This window comes from Athalia rosae, chromosome 1, assembly GCF_917208135.1.
Source record: "Athalia rosae chromosome 1, iyAthRosa1.1, whole genome shotgun sequence".
Lineage (NCBI taxonomy): Eukaryota > Metazoa > Arthropoda > Insecta > Hymenoptera > Athaliidae > Athalia > Athalia rosae.
The window spans coordinates 18,444,478-18,464,896 of NC_064026.1; the positions used below are offsets into that span (position 1 = coordinate 18,444,478).

At 34.8% G+C, this 20,419-nt stretch overlaps 3 protein-coding genes across 11 annotated transcripts; 2 read left to right on the plus strand and 1 right to left on the minus strand.

Moving 5' to 3' along the window:
• Positions 1-18: 18 nt before the first annotated feature.
• On the plus strand, positions 19-7,983 carry LOC105692826 (L-threonine 3-dehydrogenase, mitochondrial). 2 transcript variants are annotated; one of them, XR_007279738.1, is made up of 7 exons: positions 19-167; positions 3,669-3,832; positions 3,918-4,181; positions 4,262-4,522; positions 6,024-6,290; positions 6,752-7,102; positions 7,845-7,983. XR_007279738.1 is itself a non-coding variant. In XM_012412301.4 (6 exons), the coding sequence occupies exons 1-6, from the start codon at positions 64-66 to the stop codon at positions 6,913-6,915; spliced, it is 1,224 nt and encodes a 407-aa protein (XP_012267724.2). In that variant the 5' UTR covers positions 19-63; the 3' UTR covers positions 6,916-7,380. The 2 variants fall into 2 exon arrangements, 1 of the variants encoding a protein (XP_012267724.2); XM_012412301.4 differs by lacking the exon at positions 7,845-7,983 and having other exon boundaries at positions 6,752-7,380.
• Positions 7,448-11,476, minus strand: LOC105692823 (DNA primase large subunit). Of its 3 annotated transcripts, none has more exons than XM_048659230.1 (8): positions 11,458-11,476; positions 10,615-10,669; positions 9,995-10,151; positions 9,324-9,661; positions 8,991-9,224; positions 8,763-8,900; positions 8,253-8,631; positions 7,448-8,116 (listed from the first exon to the last, which is right to left on the minus strand). In XM_048659230.1, exons 3-8 carry the CDS (start codon positions 10,143-10,145, stop codon positions 7,884-7,886), a joined length of 1,473 nt encoding a protein of 490 aa, XP_048515187.1. In that variant the 5' UTR covers positions 10,146-10,151; positions 10,615-10,669; positions 11,458-11,476; the 3' UTR covers positions 7,448-7,883. The 3 variants fall into 3 exon arrangements, with proteins under 3 accessions (XP_048515187.1, XP_020711910.2, XP_048515192.1); XM_020856251.3 differs by lacking the exon at positions 11,458-11,476 and having other exon boundaries at positions 7,448-7,867; positions 7,946-8,116; positions 10,615-11,010; XM_048659235.1 differs by lacking the exons at positions 10,615-10,669; positions 11,458-11,476 and having other exon boundaries at positions 7,448-7,867; positions 7,946-8,116; positions 9,964-10,006.
• On the plus strand, positions 11,042-20,266 carry LOC105692824 (beta-1,3-galactosyltransferase 1-like). 6 transcript variants are annotated; one of them, XM_012412298.3, is made up of 5 exons: positions 11,085-11,248; positions 12,761-12,998; positions 15,506-15,771; positions 15,864-16,138; positions 16,345-20,266. In XM_012412298.3, the coding sequence occupies exons 2-5, from the start codon at positions 12,761-12,763 to the stop codon at positions 16,763-16,765; spliced, it is 1,200 nt and encodes a 399-aa protein (XP_012267721.2). In that variant the 5' UTR covers positions 11,085-11,248; the 3' UTR covers positions 16,766-20,266. The 6 variants fall into 6 exon arrangements, with proteins under 6 accessions (XP_048515285.1, XP_012267721.2, XP_012267723.2 ...); XM_012412300.3 differs by having other exon boundaries at positions 12,761-12,944; XM_048659319.1 differs by lacking the exon at positions 11,085-11,248 and adding an exon at positions 11,289-11,433.
• Positions 20,267-20,419: the final 153 nt, after the last annotated feature.

The window sequence follows — 20,419 nt, forward strand, 5'->3', positions numbered from 1 at the left end:
AAAAACAAAACAAATCATTCGCAAATATCGCGCATGCGTAGACGATCACAACTGTGATTAATCATGTTGTGTTACCTTCAGAAGCAAACTGAATACAGTATTGAAATAAGTTTCCTGCCAATCACTTCATCTCATCGCTCTCAAACTCAGCGTCGCAGATATTACAAGTATGTATACGATGTTTTATGATGTTATCGATGATTATCCTAACGATTCTTCCGATCTTTTATAATAAACGAACTCAGTTTTTAAATTTTTCATTCATTCCATTTGATCCTTTTTAATGTCTGGATGAATTTTTCCATGTTTGTTCACCGATTATTTGATCGTTTACGTGAAAGTAGTGAGGAGAATATGCATTACAATTTTAACGCGCAAGGATCATGGAAATAGTTCTTTCAAAACGGACGTGGTTGTGTTTTTTTTTTCTCTCTAATGCGGGTGTCGATTTTATTTTCCAACTGGCTGATCCGGCCACGCGTTGCCGCGGCTCATTTTATAATACATTTTCCCGTTTTTACAACATTTTTCATTGATGCTCCGCTCCTATTGGTCATGGCATGATGTTATATAGCCTATAGCCTTCCCCGATAAATGGACTATCTAACACGAAGAGAATTTTTCAATTCGAACCAGTAGTTCCTGAGATTAGCGCGTCCAAACAAACGAACTCACGCGTATTCGAAACAGTGGAAAGTCAAGGTCGAAATCTCGATGGAAAGGAATGACAGATCAAAAATTTTCTGTAAAATTTATTACGAAGATGAAATCACAGATGATTAGATGATTTAGTTTTTCATTGATTAGAAATGCCCAGAACATAGACCGTAACTACTTTCACTTTGCAGCATCATTCGTAACCGGTGCAATATTTGTCGATAATCATCGAATTTGCAATTGATGCCCGAAAAAAAGTGTAGAGACTCTTTGAAAAATTGCACAGCAAACGTGTGAATTTTTCATGGTTCGATGGTCCCTTATAGCCGTAGCGCAGTTAGACCGTTCCAACCTAAATGAGACGTGTATACGTCTCATGACAAGCTGTCTATAAACCTACAAACCACTTTTACAACCTTTCAAAGGATAGCGGAATATTCTAAGATACGAGTAGCGTATGGAAACCACCTGCCATGGCGCTGGCTAACGATGTATTTATATTAATTACATTTATTGAGATCTCTGCAAAATCTGAGGCAAAGTAACCGTCTGCCTGTTATCCTATGCAAGAAACCCCGCTGAAGAATTTCGTTATTAACAGTTTTATTACTATTCGAACGCATGAAAATATGTTTTTTTCTTAAAAATGTGATGTAACGGAAAGTACAGACATTACAGAACATAATGAGACAAGAGAATAGCAATGTTATTAAAAAAAAAAAACCAACCATCAGATTCATTTATGCAATTATTTAAATAAAATCTGTTTCGAATGGAGCATCATATCTCATTATTCAATTGTATATTAATTATTATATGAAAAACGACGTTTGCTTTTTGGTCATTATTTTTTTTCATTTTCTTTCCTAATCTGAAAACAAATTGTTCGCAAAACGAGAAACAAGAAGTTTAATTGGAATTGATGTACCCTACCGGATTCGGTAATCAAATGCTAAACGGTACGTAAATGTAAATGCTAGAACTCCTGCGGTAAACGCATAACTAATGAATAAAACTGCCTTGAACATGACGAAAAACAATAATGTTAAAAGCAGTAATAAATCAACAGACGCAGAACCTGTTGTAAATGAAAAAAGTTGAAAGCTTTTAATGTATTTAATCAAATCTGAAAACCTCCATGTAAAATCAGCACAAGTTCATTTACACCAAACATCTCAGCAATGACATCAAACTTGCGCTTGTAATGGCTACAGATTATTAGAGTGGCAATAAAAAATTAAATTTGATTTTGAAATTTGTACATATTAGACACTTCTGTATTGACTCTGTAATAAAATACACCTCAAGATTAGAACGTGTAACTAGTTACCCTTGAGATTTTTGCGGAACGATAACTAGACCCGTAGTTACGGTTCTTACACTCGGCGATCCTTTCACTGGTTAAAATTGAACGTGGCACGGGTTTATCTTGTGATTTATAATAAACAAGTGTAAATCTTCATTGCATAAATGATTTTCCAAAAAAGGCGTATATTTGATCCTGCGATCGGCATGGCAGGATTTTATCAGGACGCGAATTTCACGTGAAATGCTCCACATAAGATTGAATACCCATGGAAAAAGATACATCCGAGAATTTACGGTAATCATATAGGCGTAATGGCAGATCGCAGAATGATGTGTCGAAATTCATAGAATGTTTCATGTAATCTAGCGAAATAACGTTTCTGCCGAGCCCCCGGCGAGCCTCCAAACGAGTCCTGGTTTCTGACGTCTATCGTGATTCCTGCTCACCTGTTAGTCGAGTAATTATTACATAATCTATAATTCATGATCTCGTACGTCAGTGTTTCAGTTGAGGGACTTTTTTTTTTCATTAATTTGAGGTTCGACGAGATTTTTTATTTAATGATTTGAGACGGGATCACTAATAGTAATCTGCGGTTGGTTACAGACCTTGGGACTCGACGTCACAAATGTAAAATCGCGTTCGTTCTTTTCGCGGATGTAATATCACAAAAATAGGAAATAAAGAAATTCAAAAAAACACTAGCCCGAAGACATTTCTCACGCAAAGTAATATAACAGTCGCACGCGCGACGTGCGGGTAACGTTAGTAATATGTGTAACAATGATCTATTATTCAGATACCTGCGCACATTATTTTGACGATGTAAGATATTTGTAATTGTCTAATGTTCTTGCCAATAATAAAATACAAAAATCCTAACTCATATTTGACAAAGAGTACATCTAGAAGATTGGAAAGAGCGTATTCCATAGTCGTATAGATAAGTGATTATTTATCGAAATTGTTTTAACTCATATTATCGAAACTCACAATTAGTTATACAATGGCGACATGATCTACAACGACACGATGGTGTGCGTGCAAATACTAATACCCAAGTTGAGATATTTTTTACTACAATATTTACAGAAAATACTAATTGCATCATCGAAGAAAAACTGTAGGTTTGGCATGTTAATGATTGATATGAGGTTCAATTTTCATTGGATGTAATTCACATTTGTCATTCTTTCAATGGGAGCAGAACAGTTGAAACCAAAAACCAACACATTAGAGACGATCTTTCAGTAAGCTATAGTGGGACCCGATGGGCACGTGTGCGAATATGTCTTTCCCTGAACCGATATATTGACTCAAAGTATAGCGCAATTTACGAGAAACAGTAGACGTGTAATTATTATAGCTGCATTTGGTAACCCAGAGGGCGAAAACTTATTGGTAGAATTTCAAAGAGCTTTACCAAAGTTCTAAAGTACATCGAAGGGATCTCCATTCGATCGATCTCACGACACATATCGTGGTCTGTAGTTATTATAAACGGAGAAATAGTTCGTTGGAACTTTTTTTTTTCTTTTTAATGCGGAGCCTTATTTTGTGGCAATGCAATAATTTGTTTAATTAAATAAAGTAATTAATTCAATTTAATCAAGTAATTTATTTCGTTGATTAAAGATAACTTTTTCTCTGCGTGAATATCTATAATTACTCTAAATAATTTTTACGGGTGAATGATTTCTAGGAGCAGGAGTTCGTTGCTTCGTCTCTTGAAAATGCTTGCCGGGCGATTCCTAGCCTTGCACGCACACAAAATTGTGGTTCGCCGAAATTTCAGTGGGGCTGCAAACCTGAAACAATTAAACAATGAACGAAATCAGAATCGAATACCAAAAATTCTTATCACTGGTAAGTGACAATTTTTCAAAAACTTGGATCATTAGATGTTCAAGAAACTTCGGGATCCCATGATATGAATATTTTGTCTTCATAGGTGGACTAGGCCAGCTCGGATCTGAATGTGCGAAACTTCTACGTAAAAAATATGGAAAAGAAAACGTAATACTTTCTGACATTATCAAACCGAGCGACGAAGGGCTTCGAAGTGGACCCTTCATTTTTGCTGACATTTTGGACTTCAAAGGGTTACAAAAAATAGTTGTTAATCATCGAGTTGATTGGCTAATACATTTTAGCGCTCTTCTCAGCGCCGTTGGTGAACAAAATGTTCCCTTGGCTGTCAGAGTGAACATAGAAGGTGAGATTCTCATTTTATCAATGATCTCACGAATTGAGGAAAGATTCGGAAAATCGTTATTGTCTGGTGATTTCCTTTAGGAATGCACAACGTCATTGAACTAGCTAAACAATACAACTTGCGCATATTCGTTCCATCAACAATCGGTGCATTTGGACCTGAATCTCCTCGAAATCCGACGCCAAATGTTACCATTCAACGTCCACGGACCATCTATGGCGTCAGCAAAGTCCACGCAGAATTACTTGGAGAATATTATTATCACCGGTTCGGTCTCGACTTCCGGTGTCTCAGGTTCCCAGGTGTCATCAGCAGCGATCCACCGAGTGGTGGAACGACCGGTAAGTCTGCAAATCATAGAGGTGCCTTTTTTTTAACAATTGCTAGCTTCTAACACTTCTAGTTGAATTAAAAAATCTGAGTATCCATGTAAGCATTCCTTCAAAAAGATTTACATTACCGGATTTTCTGAAAATTTACTTCTGGATGTGCGGTAATTGGAAGTCCATGAATGAAGCGCAACTGATTGTCGTGACTTCATCGACTGATGTTTACACAAAATTAATTAAAAAGCACAACAGAAGATGAATAAAAATTTATTGCATATTTATTCAGTTAAATTGCGAGTGCTCACGTAAATAATCGGGTGGTCAAGAATAGACAATAGATATGAGTGTATTATAAGTGAATAGCAATTGTGAAACAGCCCACTGAATATAATTTCAAATCAGAAACCGGTAAACCCTTTTCGCAAGAACTAGACCGCGTAAAAATAATCTCCACTTATTCTAACGAGCTGTATGATTGCAATGAACGTCCTATCCTCCATACCTCTCCTAATCGTACGAATTTCTATCAAACTACACGAAAAAATGAAAAAAATGTACGAAAAGAATGCGCGAACAAAGGTTGCTGAGAGACATAAAATAAATTTTAATTCTCATTAAAATTGATGGCTAGTTTTGTTTTTGTATCGTATATTTACTAACAGTTGTTTTGTAAACATTCAAACATCAACCACCGATGAGATATGATAATTCAAGATATAAAGTCAAATGACAACAAAAAGATAAACTATTGTACACGTCGTTATTTCTGTATTTGCCTCAGAATCCATTATGGTCTTTCAATAATCATAAACAACAGAATAAAAAAAGGAAGTTAAATTACACTGCAAGAAATTATAAAAGGTGTTAGCGATAACTTTGACCAAAATGACAAGGTAAGTATAGGAGGACCCAAACACAAGGATTTGAGCTTTGGAATCCATGTCCCGATACGGAGCTACAGCCGTTTTTCGGTTGAGGTTTGCGCGCTTGATGGCTACTCGAGGTTTGAGTTTATCGGTACGTTGTATGTAAAGTACATGAAGGTGATGTTGCAAATTCAAAGTCAACGTCGAAGGTTTTAATGAATTAGAAAACGGAAAGCAGAACAAACTACCTGATGAACAGAGATCTCACAAAAATTGTTCGAAATTATGTCCATTTACTTCAATACATTGTCGACTGCGTGACATCCACGATGATCGCATTTGTTCGGGTTTTTTTTCATCAAAATATCACGACGTAGTCGTGAAATTTGCCATTTTTATCACCTTCATGTCCTCTACACGTGACAAACCTGATAAACTTAAGCCTCGAGTATAGCCATCAAGCATGCAAGCCTCAGTTGAAAAACGGCTGTATAGCTATCTGTACTGACAATGAGATATTTCCGAACATGGGTTCCAATGTTCAAATTCCCTGTATTTCGGTCCTCTACCTATACCCTGTCATTTTGGCCAAAGTTATCGCCAACACCCTGTATGTGTATAAAAATATAATCGTACCATTATTTCAGATTATGCGGTCTCGGTATTCCACGAGGGAATGCGTACCGGTAAATACGAATGTTATTTAGAACCGCACACGAGAATGCCGATGATGTACATCGAGGACTGTCTGAACGCGCTTTTACAATTTTTAAATGCACCGGACGAACTGCTGCGCAGAAGAGTGTATAACGTAACTGCGATGAGCTTTACTCCTGAGGAACTCTTCAGCGAGATAAAAAAACACGTTCCTAACTTACAAATTACGTACAAACCTGATAGTCGACAACTCATCGGTAAGTTAACATCGATAATTGGCATATGGTCAATGTTTTGCTTGACCTAACATGAAAAAAAAGTGAAATATTTTCACCGTTAACTGAAAATTAACAATATTACAGTATCGTGTGGCAAGATTTTCAAGAATCTGACAAGTAAAATTTTCAAACCCGGTTTCTGTTAGATTTTCAAAATGCTGTACAAATTACGCAGAATGTACATACTAACGTTTACATAAACATTTTTTTTACATACATATATTTCTAAGAGGTGGGTTTTCTCAAATTTGATGCACAAATTTCAACTTTCAAAGAGACGAAATTTATTTCTCCAGATCAAAGTTAACTTAAAGTTAACATCAAACTTTAACATTTAACTTTAAATCGAGAATCACATGGATTCTAGTTGTTTTTGTCTTTTCATTTCGATTGAGTAGCTTACCTGTGGTCGGAAAATTAATGTTATTAAAATATTTCAGCCGATTCCTGGCCCCAAGTGTTCGATGACAGTGAGGCTCGACAGGATTGGGGTTGGCAACACAAATACGACATCAGCGGCCTTGTATCATTAATGGTTCGGGATGTTAATCAAAATTGGCTCGGGAAAAACGGTGAGCAGCGGAAAGAAAATGGCTACGTCTAACGAGCTTGCAATAAAGCTCTTGCAATAAATGAAAAAAAAAGTCTTGGTTTTCGCTCGCATCTCGAATTCGGCATACGAATTCAACGACGGTATACCTATAGGCGCTTTCTGCTATCGCATGAGCTATGGAGCGTATTACTTCGAAGTATCCACTGATTACTGACCTGCCGCAAAAAACGAGCGACCGGTAGGTTACTTCACTGATTTACTTACTCGTCTAAGAAATTGACAAAATCAGTAAATTAGAATAACGATGATTTTCTGAGAATATAATAGCTCGGAATAATCGATCAATTGTAGGAAGCAAAAATTTCTTTATCTATATAATTTAACATTTTCAATTTTTATTTGTAATATACTAGTTTTTAAAAAAATGTTAGTACATTTGTTTGTATGGTAAATTTTAACCTCCATTTTATTTATGATATGTACGTACCAATAATAAAACAGATAGTTTATTTTTTATATGCTGCAATACGGTCACAGGTGCACTGTTTCAATACGGGATATGTACAAAGAAGTAATGCCACTGTTTTAAAAAATATAATTTATAATGTTACTTTTACAAAAATTCAAAACACAGTGTGCTTGGACCGCGTCATAGCGAGGACAGTCTCCATAAAAGAATCATTGAGTTAAAGTCAAACTAGTATCGGTCTCTTGAATGGCAGCGGGCTGTTTTGGCTACTGTGGGTCCAGCCGCAGAAAGGCAATCAAAATATGTTAAAATAAAAGAGGGCAGTCCAATATCATTCAAATTTCACTCCTAATCGTCGTATTTCATATGGAGACTATTCACGAGGCCATGGTATCACATACACATAAGAGCACATACAGTCACTTGAATATTATTTGCTATCATCATCGAAATCAGAGAACATACCATCCAAATAATCTGTATAATCTTCACGCTCGTATTTTTTTTTTAGATTACTCTGGTTCAACGGTTGTCCTGAAACACAGAAGTTTCATATTCCATGAGCAGCTAGTGAAAAAAAAATAATAATAAACTTATATTCAATGTCCATACTTTTAGCAGGCGCTGGATTTCCACCGTTTAGTAACTTCTGGCTTTCTTTGAAATAGGTATTTGGATGCATGACTGTGTTCAGTGATGGGCACTTATGTACAGCTTCAAAGTACCTGGTACAAGCTATTTGATAATGTTTTTTCTGGGCATAGTGTGCTACATCTTGCACAACTAGAACAGAAAAAAAATTACTCTAGTTAGTTGAAAACCTGAGTATTCTTTCCCAAGGGTGTAATTTAGTATGATTACGTAATAAATATCCCATTTCGGCTTTCAACAATGCAATAGATGAGAGTGACCTTCATACCAGTTTCAGTTAGACCATAACTCAGCATCTTTTTCTTCAGCGACAAGGCATCTAATTCTTTAAATGGGCATCCGTGAATTTGGTCTGGGCCAACATTTGAGGTGATGATTTTTATGCAACTGTAAGGGGTGTAGTTTGTACGTTTTCCTGCTTTCCCAAAATTATGCCTTATGTTGTACGCATAGGTCTTTTCAAATTTGTCAGGTTCCATCACTTTGCAAAATTCTTCCTGCCAAAAGCGGAGCGCGTCCTCCAACAAAACACCAATCCCTTTTAGGAATAATCCATACTGTTGCCGACCTACGTGTTTTAGATGGTGTTTCGACCGCAACGTTTCATGCATAACTCGCATGCACAGAGGATATGACGTTTTTGATAACTGTAAAAGGTATTTTTTGCTTACATGTATAGTGAGTAGTACATAACAATGTTTAATATTGGTGGTCAATCTTTGAAATCTGGTATATCTTCAATGTGTAAGACATCAGACAAAAAAATTGAAGACCTTACCGCATCTAGATTTTCTATAGGAATATTCGGGCCGTTGTTATCGAGATAGTCATCACCCATGTAGCAGTTATGAAAGTTTTTCATGAAGCTCCGAATTCTCTCATCAGTATGCAACATAGGTATTCCTCGCCTGGTGCACTAGTCAGTGGAAAAATTACGCAGTTTTAGTGCATCACGACCATACAAACAACGCCGGATTGTGAAGAATATGATTGATTTTATACTCACTGCTAGCGCTTGAGCTAGTTGGATTCTAAATATTGTTACAAATATCGTAACAAGTTCTTTTTCTGGAATGTAAGCAAAGCCACTTTTGACATAAACTTTTCTGCTTTTGACCAGGTCTCCCACTTCGTCAAAAGATACTTTATAAAAATTAGTTACATCAACATTCGCTTCTGAATGACCCCATGTAGATTGGCAAAGATACTGCTTAATATCATCTTTGTCATTTTGCGATATCTGTGGAAGAAAATTTGTTTCTGGTAATTGTTACATGGTAATCATCATGAAAATTGCTGGCCAGCAAAAAAAAAAGGAATATGTATCAAGCAAACTCACAGGTACATAATTCAGATCGTTGATTTTCAGGAACTGCTGAATAGCTTCAGAACTCAAGTTGCGGTATCGTAATTTGAACAATTCCACCTCTCGAGCAATAAGCCACCTTTTCAGGTCATCAGTTAAGCAGTGCGCTAAATGTAAGATGAAGTGAGAAGTGTGATCTCGCTGCCTTGCTATTAACTGTGCTTCATTTGGAACATCGCTCCCAGTCGTCTTTAGGAGTTTAACATAATGATACAAAGTCTTATCATTTCTTAGTTGGCTGATAATGATAGGTAGCCGCTGATCCGGTGTAATATCCGACTGTATGTGTACTGATTCAATTATACGCAGAACTGCAACAAAATCAATGTTTGAGTAATACGTAACATGTCAACATGCGATAATATTTTGATATTCCTAATTCTTTCAATCATTGACATAAATAACATTTAATTTTAAATTATATACTCAAATTCTAATTACTCTGACTTGTTTGAATGGTTTTTTTTAATGTGATAGATTTCTCTGGGAAAGTAAATTGTTGAGAAGTTTGTTTGTTTACTTAATTAAATACCAATAGTACGGACTCTTGAAATAATTCTCTCCATAACCACATATGTATATTGTTTTATTCAAGAAGGCATTATCACTGTACTTGTCAAATGTTTCCTGATTTCAATCATCACCTTTCATTCTTTCCATACTCAGTTGATGGAACTCATCAAGAGTTATCCGACCAGAGGGTGGTATTCTGTAGAATTGTAGATCATGAGGATAAATCTCTTGGAGACTCGCAATTTTTGGTGTGACTCGAGAGGTTCTTCTCATAAAATCCATTGCGCACTTAAGAGGAAAAGAGATGTGAAAACCAGGTTCCAAATAAATACGATAGAATATAAATGCTTGAAGGATATTTGCAATCACTGCAGACCAAACCATAACCATTAACTAAAATAACACGGGCAACAACATGGATTCAAATTGCACAAGAATAAACTGCAAATTCAAATCTTGGGTTTTGGCTTTCGGTGTGATCGAATTTCTCATTTGTCTACTATATTTCTCTTTGTGCTTCAACTTTTGAATCAAAGATGACAATAATGAACTATGTTCAGGGATAGTTTTGGGAAATTTTCCCGCCAAATCTACATTAGTCAATGTCATAACCTAATGGAAAATCGGAACGAAAATGAATATCATCCGTACCTTCAAGTGTATACATCGAAATCGTAGAAGACTATGGTTTAATCAAACTAACAGGACTTAGCAACAAGAAAAGAAAGCAGCAAATTATTTCCCGACTTACCTGCGATTATGGTGACCCGTCTTTAATATCTTGAAATTTTGATCGGGCACCCAACCTGAAAATCTCCGAATTAGTTTGTTTGTCTTCTTTTTTCGTGGCTATTTTTTTTTTTTTTTTTTGAGATGCAGAACGTTTGATTGCAAATAATTTATAGACCGGTAATTTTGAGCGAGTAAAAAATTGTAACACAGAGTAAAGCTCCGCAAACGCGAAAGCTATCTTCCTGAACTATGCTTTCTCGACATTTTCAAACAGCGCGATACTCGCGATTGTTAGGTGCACTCTTCCCACGATCCGGAAGACGTACTTCGCGTTGCGCCAAGGAGATCCCGCGTCAAGTGCAATACGCTAATCGTAGTATTAAAGCGGTCCACCGCTCCATGGAATCGCGCCCTGTCGATGTGCTTTCAGCTAATCCGCTAAATGCACGGTGCGAAGTGAAAATCCTGTTGTTAGGAAACATTCATTCGTTCGCGAATCGTTGAATCGTTTGCATGTGTCTACGCAATAAAAGAATTCATAATTGTGAAAGTGATAAGTAAATGGCGGTGTAGCGACACCGCCAGGTGATGAATGATTGCGTACTTAATAACATTGTTGTTATTAATGCAAAACGTACGCCGAACTCAAGAAGGTAATTTTTTTAAAATTGACAATCGTCAAACCATATTCATTGGTAGGTATAAGAAGAGAAAGAAGCTGACTTATCTATGAAATTTACATGCAATTGCACTGATTCGTAATTTGCATCATACTTTCACTGATTTTGTTACAACAATTTGAATTCATGGGTCCACGGATGATTCTTATCAAACGACAGTACGTACTCATCAAATCTATTACCTGTTTCCAAGGTTAACAAGTTGCGAGCGTCGATGACTTATGAACATCCCACTAACACCCATGACAATACCTACGTGAAAAATGTTTATTCAACGTCAACACGATTTGTTATTTCTATAGAAAGGTTATAAAACGTGACAACGCAGGTGGTTTGGCGCCCATGTTATCGTTTATTGATAAGACACATTGTATACTTCTAACGTTCCCTGATTAAAAAAAAAAAAAAATCAATAGTCATCATACAAATATGAATAATTATCACTTTTCATGTCGCATTGGATATTCATGCTGATTATTTTTCTTTTTCCGTGTACAGTTTCTATACTACAATTTACAAGAGTATAACTCACATCATTTTTCTACAATTTGTACATGGGATCAATCGTACCCTGTAACTTTGTACGCTCTTCTTTGTAACTTCTCCAATGTATTGCTGACAACAACAGCAAACGTAAAAAATGCAGATTTCATACAATCCGAATCTAAGGAGTGCATCTGTCCCATGTACTGAAAAACATGTGTAGGTTGATTTTCCAGATGGTCTAGATTTTTGAATACAAAAATCATTTGAGCTATTACTATCTTTTATTCTCCTATTGTATGGTTTGTAACATCATGTTTAATTGAATTCAGGCTTGGCCTCATGAAGAGGTCACTTGACTAAGAAACTGGCAGTAATGAAACTGCAGCTTCAATGGATTTTGAATACGTTCTGCATAAAAATTTACGACATTCAGGATACAGCAATTTGATTGTACTATGAATAGATAACAGCCGTTATCTATGTTCACCTGATTATCGTCACAAAATAAGATTAAAATGGTCTAATCATGGCAGAGATATTGATATTGAAAACGAAAAGTGTTTAGTTAACGCATCTAGTCAAGAAAACAATAGCGAAATTTTGAGATTGATGAACGATCTTTTTATTTTTTGATTGGTGACAAAGCAAGGTACATTCTAGAAATATGAAACAATACCTGGGGTCGCTGTAATCGTCTCAAATGTATTTTGTGTCTGTGGTTGTACAGTTCTCACATAGCTTTAATTTGTTTCAAGTACTATTTTATTATTATTTGGATGCACAACAGTCACTGAGGAGTTACGTAACAACCAAAAATATTAAAAAGACATACGTAGAAGAATTTTGTGCTGAAAATAGTGACTAATGAACATTTACATCTATACAATCTTTGTAGACCAAAATTCTTATTTCTTCTTTTTATACCAGATAAAAATCTTACATTGTTTGGTGGCAATGCATGAGTATAAGTTTTATTTGTTTTCTGGACTGTTGATATAGATGGACAGAGTACGTTTAATGCCACTGGAATTACCACCGGCCAGTAGCATAAACACAAATGGAACTGGCAAAACGAAATCGTCATTCCTGAGACGCCTAGCACTGGGATTTGGGCTACTTGCAATATTGGGCTTGTTGTACGTTCCAGCTTATCATTCTGCCCAAGGGTCACTCCAAGGCCTAGGTGAGATTCCTAACCCGAGCCCTCCGTGGCCCTCACAACCCATGGCCTCCGTAGGTATGCATCTAATGACTCGCTCACTCATCCACGCTTAACTTACATTGCTTATTGAGTACTTTACTATTTAGTTAGTTAATATAAGTTCAAACGCCTGAGAATCTTAGGCATTTATGCAAAGTTACTTCATTACAATTTAAAGAAGCATACAGAACAATAAGTGAATATGGTAATTTTTAATTGTATTTCTGGAAAATCAGAACTTTGGCAATTATCAGATAAAGAATCTTCAGGAGTATTTGTTGGCATTAAATTATAGCGGCTTCCATCTAGCCACATGACTAAATATGATAAATAAATATTCATTGACGTGCATGAAGTAGACAGCAATGATTTTTCAAAGATTGCACAACTTCACCAATTATCTTTTTTTTCTCACGAAGTTCAGTTTCACATTTATAGATATACATATAATATTATCATGATACTTAGGTACAAATTCTAGCTATTAAGTGACATTCAATTGTGATCTCACAAATGATTCATATGCAGGTTTATTTAATCAAAAAGTTCAATCAACTCAAACACTGGTCGAAGACCGTGAACTACATGATTTTCACTATGATAATGAAAGTGATCAAAGATTGCTATGTCTTAAACTAATTAAATTTGTATCTAATTAGTCACCCTTCTGAAAAGACATTAATACAGCAAGTGCACAAAAGTTCCTTTTTTATATCACGAATTAATTTTATTAAGAAACATTAGTTTTTTTGTTTCTATCCTTCAATGTGAAATGTTTATAAAATACACTGGAAGAATCCAAGGAAAGTTATGTGTTCACATAAGCATTATGAAATACACTGTTATGTAGTGGATGAAAAGTGAGTAAAACTCGTATTGTGGGATTGATTTCAACTTCTGTACAAGCCCGCATAAATTAGGTAATGGATCATTTGCATGATAATTACGCTGCATGACTGAACACTTAATTTTCATATCCACTGAAATATTTCTTAGTATAACATTGGTATGTGTGTGACTGAATTTCTGGTGCATAAAACTACCTCTTTTACTAGGCTTACGTGATAATCCTAAACCTAACTCTCAGCAACCCCAAAATCCATGGCCTACAGAAATATGCATTTACTGGCTTGTTCATTTATTCATGTTTAACCCACATCGTTCATCTCTGTGAACCAGGCACCCATCTTTTGAAAAAAAATATGAAAATATACTCAAAAAGCTCCAAAAACAAACATATCAGGGAAAACTCAAAAGATCAGCTCAAAATTTCGCCTATTTTTCTCGTCAACCACAAACAAAAATTCTAACGAGGCAAAATGTAAACTTGATACATCTCATAGCTTACCTTAATTTTGGCTCTTATTAATTTGTAGCTTTTGTAGCCTAGTCCGATTTATCTGGCAAGTGATCCTTCCCTCTCATAGTATGAATACTGCATCTGAATGGCAATGACTCACACAGGATTGTTTATTGATCAAAAGAGCTTACAGAAACTCACAAAATGTAACTTCAATTTGACAAGTACTATTTCATAAATATTCACATTAACGTAAGAACTTACATTCATTGTTTTTTCAACAATGATCATTCCTTTGGCTTCCTAAACTTTATGAATGCGAACAGCTACCACCGGCAGCTATTATATTATCGTAAGCCTACGCACACTCGAAAGTCTCACATTATATTCTAACTTTGAATGCTCTAATAAAAGGAAAAAGGAAGTTGAATTTGATAAGCCAATGTCATTTACCGTGGCTGATTATAGACAATCACTAGTTGGTTGGAACAATTAAATCTTTTGTTTGGTTGGATATGTATAATGATATCATTCTTTGGTATTTGAATGCATGACGAATTACTTGTACACTGGCAAAAATCAAGCTATATTTTCGACACAGCAACTGGGTTTTTTCATCAAAACACTTTTTTTTTAGATTAGTTGGTAGTTGAGCCTCTTAAAATTGCATGCAATGTGAATGTATGCTTACTGTAGATATCACCGTTTTACCATTACTACACCTAAATCACTCATCTAAATTAATTACCTATTCGAAGTTCTAACAATCGGCTGGTTTCAACAATAATATTAAGTTTAGGCATTTTCCGGACCTTTGTAGCAATCTTCTCTTCATACCAAATACCTGACTTGTTTCTATTATAACGTTACTTTACAATTTTGCAAACATACGTATTAATCTTTTTTAATACTACAATTTTTTTGTTTTGTTCTAAGTATTAAAAATATTCTTTTATAAACTACAGTTTCCAAAAGAAATTTCCATTTCGTGATTTTTTTATTCTCTTCCTTTGATGCAATTCTAGTATTAAACCTCTGCTTATAAGGTGAATAAAGTCATTTTTTGGTAAATTGTAGATACAAATTCTTCAGATAAGATCTAAAGTGAGGTATTTGGTCCTAAATGAAAAATTATTTTTTGCATAATATTGTTGACATTATTACTATCACTATTATTGTTATTGCATACTGTTGGATAATTTATAAATGTTTTTCCAATGTCGATGATAGTCATTATTTTTAGCACAATTACCTGGCTGGGCATACAATACAACGAGAGATATCCGTGCATATATACAGCCTGAAAGCAATACCACGATTATTGCCCCGATTGGAATTTGCACAGTCCCCCCATATCTCATCATAATAATTTGTTCATCAGCTTTAAATTTGAAAACGAGAGAAGCCATAAGAAATACTTGGGCAAGCAAAGTGAATACAAACAATGTTTATAACATGACAGTTGAAGTCGGGTTTCTTGTAGGAGAGAACAACAATGAAACCTTGAGTGTAAGATGAATTTGAGAGAGCCCAATTCGTATTTATTATTACTGATCCAACAGTGAAACTCTCACTCACTTGAGTTTTATTGATTCTAACAGGAACTATTAGAAGCTGAAAATGCGCAATTCAAAGATATAATACAAGAGAAATTTTATGACTCATATAATAATTTGACAATAAAATCTGTCATGATGTTAAAATGGGTGACGTCGAATTGTGGTCAGGCCAAATATTTGATGAAAACTGATGATGACATGTTTGTAAATGTACCAGCATTAGTGAAACACTTACAAACAAGACCTTCACCAAGCGGAGCTTTGATTGGGTCTCTCATTTGCAACGCCAAGCCGATCGCTGACTCAAAGAATAAGTGGTAAGTGACTTTCACCTCTTGTTTATCTTTCGAATTCATGCAGCTGAACTGGCATTGCATATCCAATTAATTCACAAGTTATGCAAAGACTGCATCAGTCATATACAGTTTTTATTTTGTACTCTAACTTGAACATTTTTTTTCTTTCTTATGAATACATGCTTTCTAAAAATGAATTGAATACAATTTGTCATTCTATACTACAGGTACATGCCAAAATATATGTACTCAGAAAGAACGTATCCAAATTATCTATCGGGTACTGGGTATGTAATGAGCATGGATGTAGCTGTCAAGTTATATGAAACTGCGTTAGAGACACCGCTGATATACCTAGAAGATGTTTACGTAACGGGAATTTGTGCAAAACGTGCAAAATTACATCCAAGTAATCATCCAGGATTTAGTTTTGCAGTACGAAAATTTGACCCTTGCGTGTTTCAAACTTTAATAACTGCGCATAAAGTTTCTCCAACCAATTTATATACGATGTGGCAAAAAATACATGATAAGAATGTGAAATGCCCAAACTCTAGTCCAGATCAAAAGAAAGGGAATTTAATTAGAAAAGGGAGGAACGCAGGGCATTACTCTGTTCGAAGAAGGACCATTAACAAATGCGTTTGATCGCTTCAATTTATAAGTAATACTACTTAGTTTGTGATTCGACCGTGGGTCCATTCGAAGATTTAATTTGGGATTTATCCTATTTATGCCCAGTAGATATTCGTCGGTCCTTATTCGATCAAAATATCAGCAGTTCCTATAGATCGGTATTCCGAGGAATTCCGAAGCAATAGTATTTTAATTGACTGCCTTATTGCAGGAGACAAAACTGAATTTATTTGTACGTTAAAATCAAATGCCAGACATTGTCCAAGCTAAACAATAATCTGAAGTTTAGACAGTCAATATCATGACCTTAATCATTTTGGGCTCCACTATTTCCCTCTAATATTTAAGAGCTCAGAATGCTCGGAATTGTATTTACCAAACTCTACTATAATGGCTCATTTTGTGAGAAAAATATGCTAAACGACATTACATCGATATGTGACGAACTTGTTGAAAGTTCCGGGCACATTATGTGACTCTATAATCCATAATTCCTCTGTTTATATCTATATGCAGACAAAATGGTTAACCGGAAGGTGATTATGACTTAAGATGTGCTGGTAAACCAGAGTGCAGAAGTGCACGCCCATTCTAAATTTCAACGGAAATTGTTTTCAAAACAGATCAAGTTTATAATCCTCTTCTTGCACAAGGGTGCTAAACAAAACTTACATTACATTTTGATTACATCGTTTGTGCTACCAAGGAATTGTCTAGAGTATACTAGAGAAATGTATAAACTGTTCTCGTTAAATTCGGATCCATCGATCAAAAATACTGAAAATTTGGACTCACATGTAGTCTAGGGTTGAACAAAATAATGTGGACATTGAATATTTTGATGCTAGTTTCATTTGCTTTAGTAACAATTGTCCGTCTTGATTAGAACAAGACCCTGTATATTTTTATGTATATATATCCATACACCCAAGAATTGTTATTAACTAGGTACAGTGATAATTCGATAACTTATTAAAATCAAAATTGTATTTTTACATTCAGAATAGATTTAGAAAATTGTCAATTAGATAACTTCTTTTAATTGTCAATAATATCTCACAAACTTTATCATTGCCTCTATTTTTATGAAAACACTGTTCTACCCACAGTTTATAATTTAAAATCAAGTCAATGTTAGAGATTAAAAATTCCAATCCAGTTGTACAATTATATTAACCAGACGTCTCATAATAATGTATAGTCAGTCACCAGAATCAATTCTCTGATATTTCTAGTGTGATAAAATTTTATCAATATGACTCGATTGTCGAGTATAATTCAAAATTAGAAGTATTATATGTTATTTTGAGTATTATACGCACATTAATCCATTATCCTTGATGGAAACAATTCTTGATTACAGCAGGATACCATGATTAACTCTTTAATTCAAATTGTGCACACTCAAGTCTTGCTCTGCAAGCAAATTAAGTTATGAGTAATCATTCATGGAAGGATTGGTGATCTGTACCAATCCCATTTAGTACCATTACACTAATGCACACCTATATTGAGTACTTAGTTTATTTCTAATCATATATTGTACCGACATCACACGCTTCACGGCTTGCATAGCCCAACAAATTTTGTTTCAATCACTTTTGAAAATTTTGTGACCTGTCAGTAACGTTATCGCATATTTTCAACATTCACTTCCTGTCACTGTTATTATTGGTTGATTAGCTGTAAGAAAAACCCTTACCCCTCACCACATCTTTTTTCACTCCAAATTTGTATGGTCTGAAAAAAGATGTATTTTTAACTAATTAGGATAGTTTTATGGCAGTTCCGAAGTTGGCTTCATCACACTTCGGAGCTCCTAGAAACGAGGTTTGATATTCATCAACAGCATTTTGATAGACCAAGATTTTTTGATAATGTATCAAAATGCTGCAGGTCCGCAACTTCGCCTACAATATGTCCTGATATTATCTCCCATAATCATAAGAATCCGCCTTTACTTTCACGTGCGTCCAAATAATGGGTTAGCATTAAGAACAAAATAATTGCAACTGTTAGATAGAGGGACCTGACTTTGTAGCTATAGGACTGGCACTTTAAGCAACAAGATCATGATCAACAGATACTGAACAAAAACTCAATGATATTAGAAATACATCATAAATCAGTAATCGGTACAAAACATCATCAATCGGATAAATAATTTCAGAGAAATATAGGATCTGGAGATATTCAAACCTCATATATTGTAGTTTGTAATTCGAGTATCAAAAAAAAATATTTTTTTAAAAGACGTCTTTTTACTTTTCATAGCTTTACTGTTTGAATCTATGAAGATATTATGCCTGGCTCCCTTACCCTGTACGTGTGATACTGGGGTGCATATGCCTCAAAAAATGGCATTTAAGAATGAATTATGAACTAACTTTGAATAAAAATTGCCTCCATGTTACGTGATCCTTAAGATGAAATATGTATGTACTATGGCTGATGAAAGTTGTTGGGATAGGTCGCAGCATTATTTATTTATTCATATTTTTTTAATAACAGATTGCAATATCCAATGCAACCTACAGTTGAGGATTCATAGCGTACTATAGATATAAGTAGAGTTAAGATTTCAATGCAATCACTTGACTTTTATAATTTTATGAATTTGATAGAAGTATTCTGTGTTATGAAGAGTGTTGAATGGATTGCAAAATATTTAATTTTTCCAATTCCTACTGTCACGATTTGGATATCTTACTCGAATCATAAGATTTCATCGTTTACTTTGTTTGATTATATTTATAAATAAATTAGCGAACTGAAAAGTAAATGTATTTTCGAGCACTTGAATGCCAACCAAGCTATTTCTAAAAACCAAACGTTGGCGGTGATGAAAGAAAAGCTAACTGGTTTAAGTACATCCGTGAAAGACAGTTGCTTTCTGTCTTTTCATACTATGGCAAATATCAATCCAGTCACATAGCCATAGTAAGTACATTTTCTTGGATGTGCTAGATAAATTAGAGAGCATTTGTCATAACATCTATTCGTCTAGTTTGCCCAAATGCACGTTATTATCGAATCCACAAAGAAAAACCCTAGTGGCCTTAGAGAGTTAATTTTAGCCTGTCGAAGTAAACTGTAATCACTAAAACTGGTAAATAAATTTAAGGTGTGTTGCGAATTTAATATTACGATAAAAATTCCCCGACAATTCGCAAGTTGGTGCTATTATAAGAATTAGATAGGATTATTATTACTTATTACAAAGATATCGAATATTTATCCAAGTCGTTTATGTGACTTTGACGTGAAAAGTTTACTTACCTCAAATGCGATATAGTGTAACGAAAGAAAAGATGTTATATATAATTTATAATAAGCAGTACATCACTGAAAAATCTTTCTGATTAAACGACAATGTTCAAACTGTAATTGCGCAGCCCTGGTCTAGGTATGTACAAGAATATCATTATATTGGTTGACGACTGATATTTGTAATTTCTTTACACACTTTACTATTGCCAGATTATGGAAACAATAAACTATATTATTTTGGAACAGAGCATCTATCACTTATTGTAAAAAATAGACGCATCTCTACCCTGAAAATCCTCGTGAAATCCTCGAGTACCACGTTCTTCATTTTTTTAACAATTGCAATTTCGTTTTATGAAAATAAAAATCAGAGCCTTAAAGATACGAAAAAAAGAT

Excerpts from the sequence above, each read along its gene's own strand:
- LOC105692826 (XM_012412301.4), top strand. The coding sequence starts at position 64 with ATGTTGTGTTACCTTCAGAAGCAAACTGAATACAGTATTGAAATAAGT. Across the intron at positions 3,833-3,917 it reads ACCAAAAATTCTTATCACTG|GTGGACTAGGCCAGCTCGGA; the intron begins GTAAGTGACAAT and ends TTGTCTTCATAG. Across the intron at positions 6,291-6,751 it reads TGATAGTCGACAACTCATCG|CCGATTCCTGGCCCCAAGTG; the intron begins GTAAGTTAACAT and ends AAAATATTTCAG.
- LOC105692823 (XM_020856251.3), bottom strand. The coding sequence starts at position 10,145 with ATGGATTTTATGAGAAGAACCTCTCGAGTCACACCAAAAATTGCGAGT. Across the intron at positions 9,662-9,994 it reads GAGTATGGAAAGAATGAAAG|TTCTGCGTATAATTGAATCA; the intron begins GTGATGATTGAA and ends ATTTTGTTGCAG. Across the intron at positions 8,632-8,762 it reads CTATAGAAAATCTAGATGCG|TTATCAAAAACGTCATATCC; the intron begins GTAAGGTCTTCA and ends TACCTTTTACAG.
- LOC105692824 (XM_012412298.3), top strand. The coding sequence starts at position 12,761 with ATGGACAGAGTACGTTTAATGCCACTGGAATTACCACCGGCCAGTAGC. Across the intron at positions 12,999-15,505 it reads ACAACCCATGGCCTCCGTAG|CACAATTACCTGGCTGGGCA; the intron begins GTATGCATCTAA and ends CATTATTTTTAG. Across the intron at positions 16,139-16,344 it reads GCTGACTCAAAGAATAAGTG|GTACATGCCAAAATATATGT; the intron begins GTAAGTGACTTT and ends TCTATACTACAG.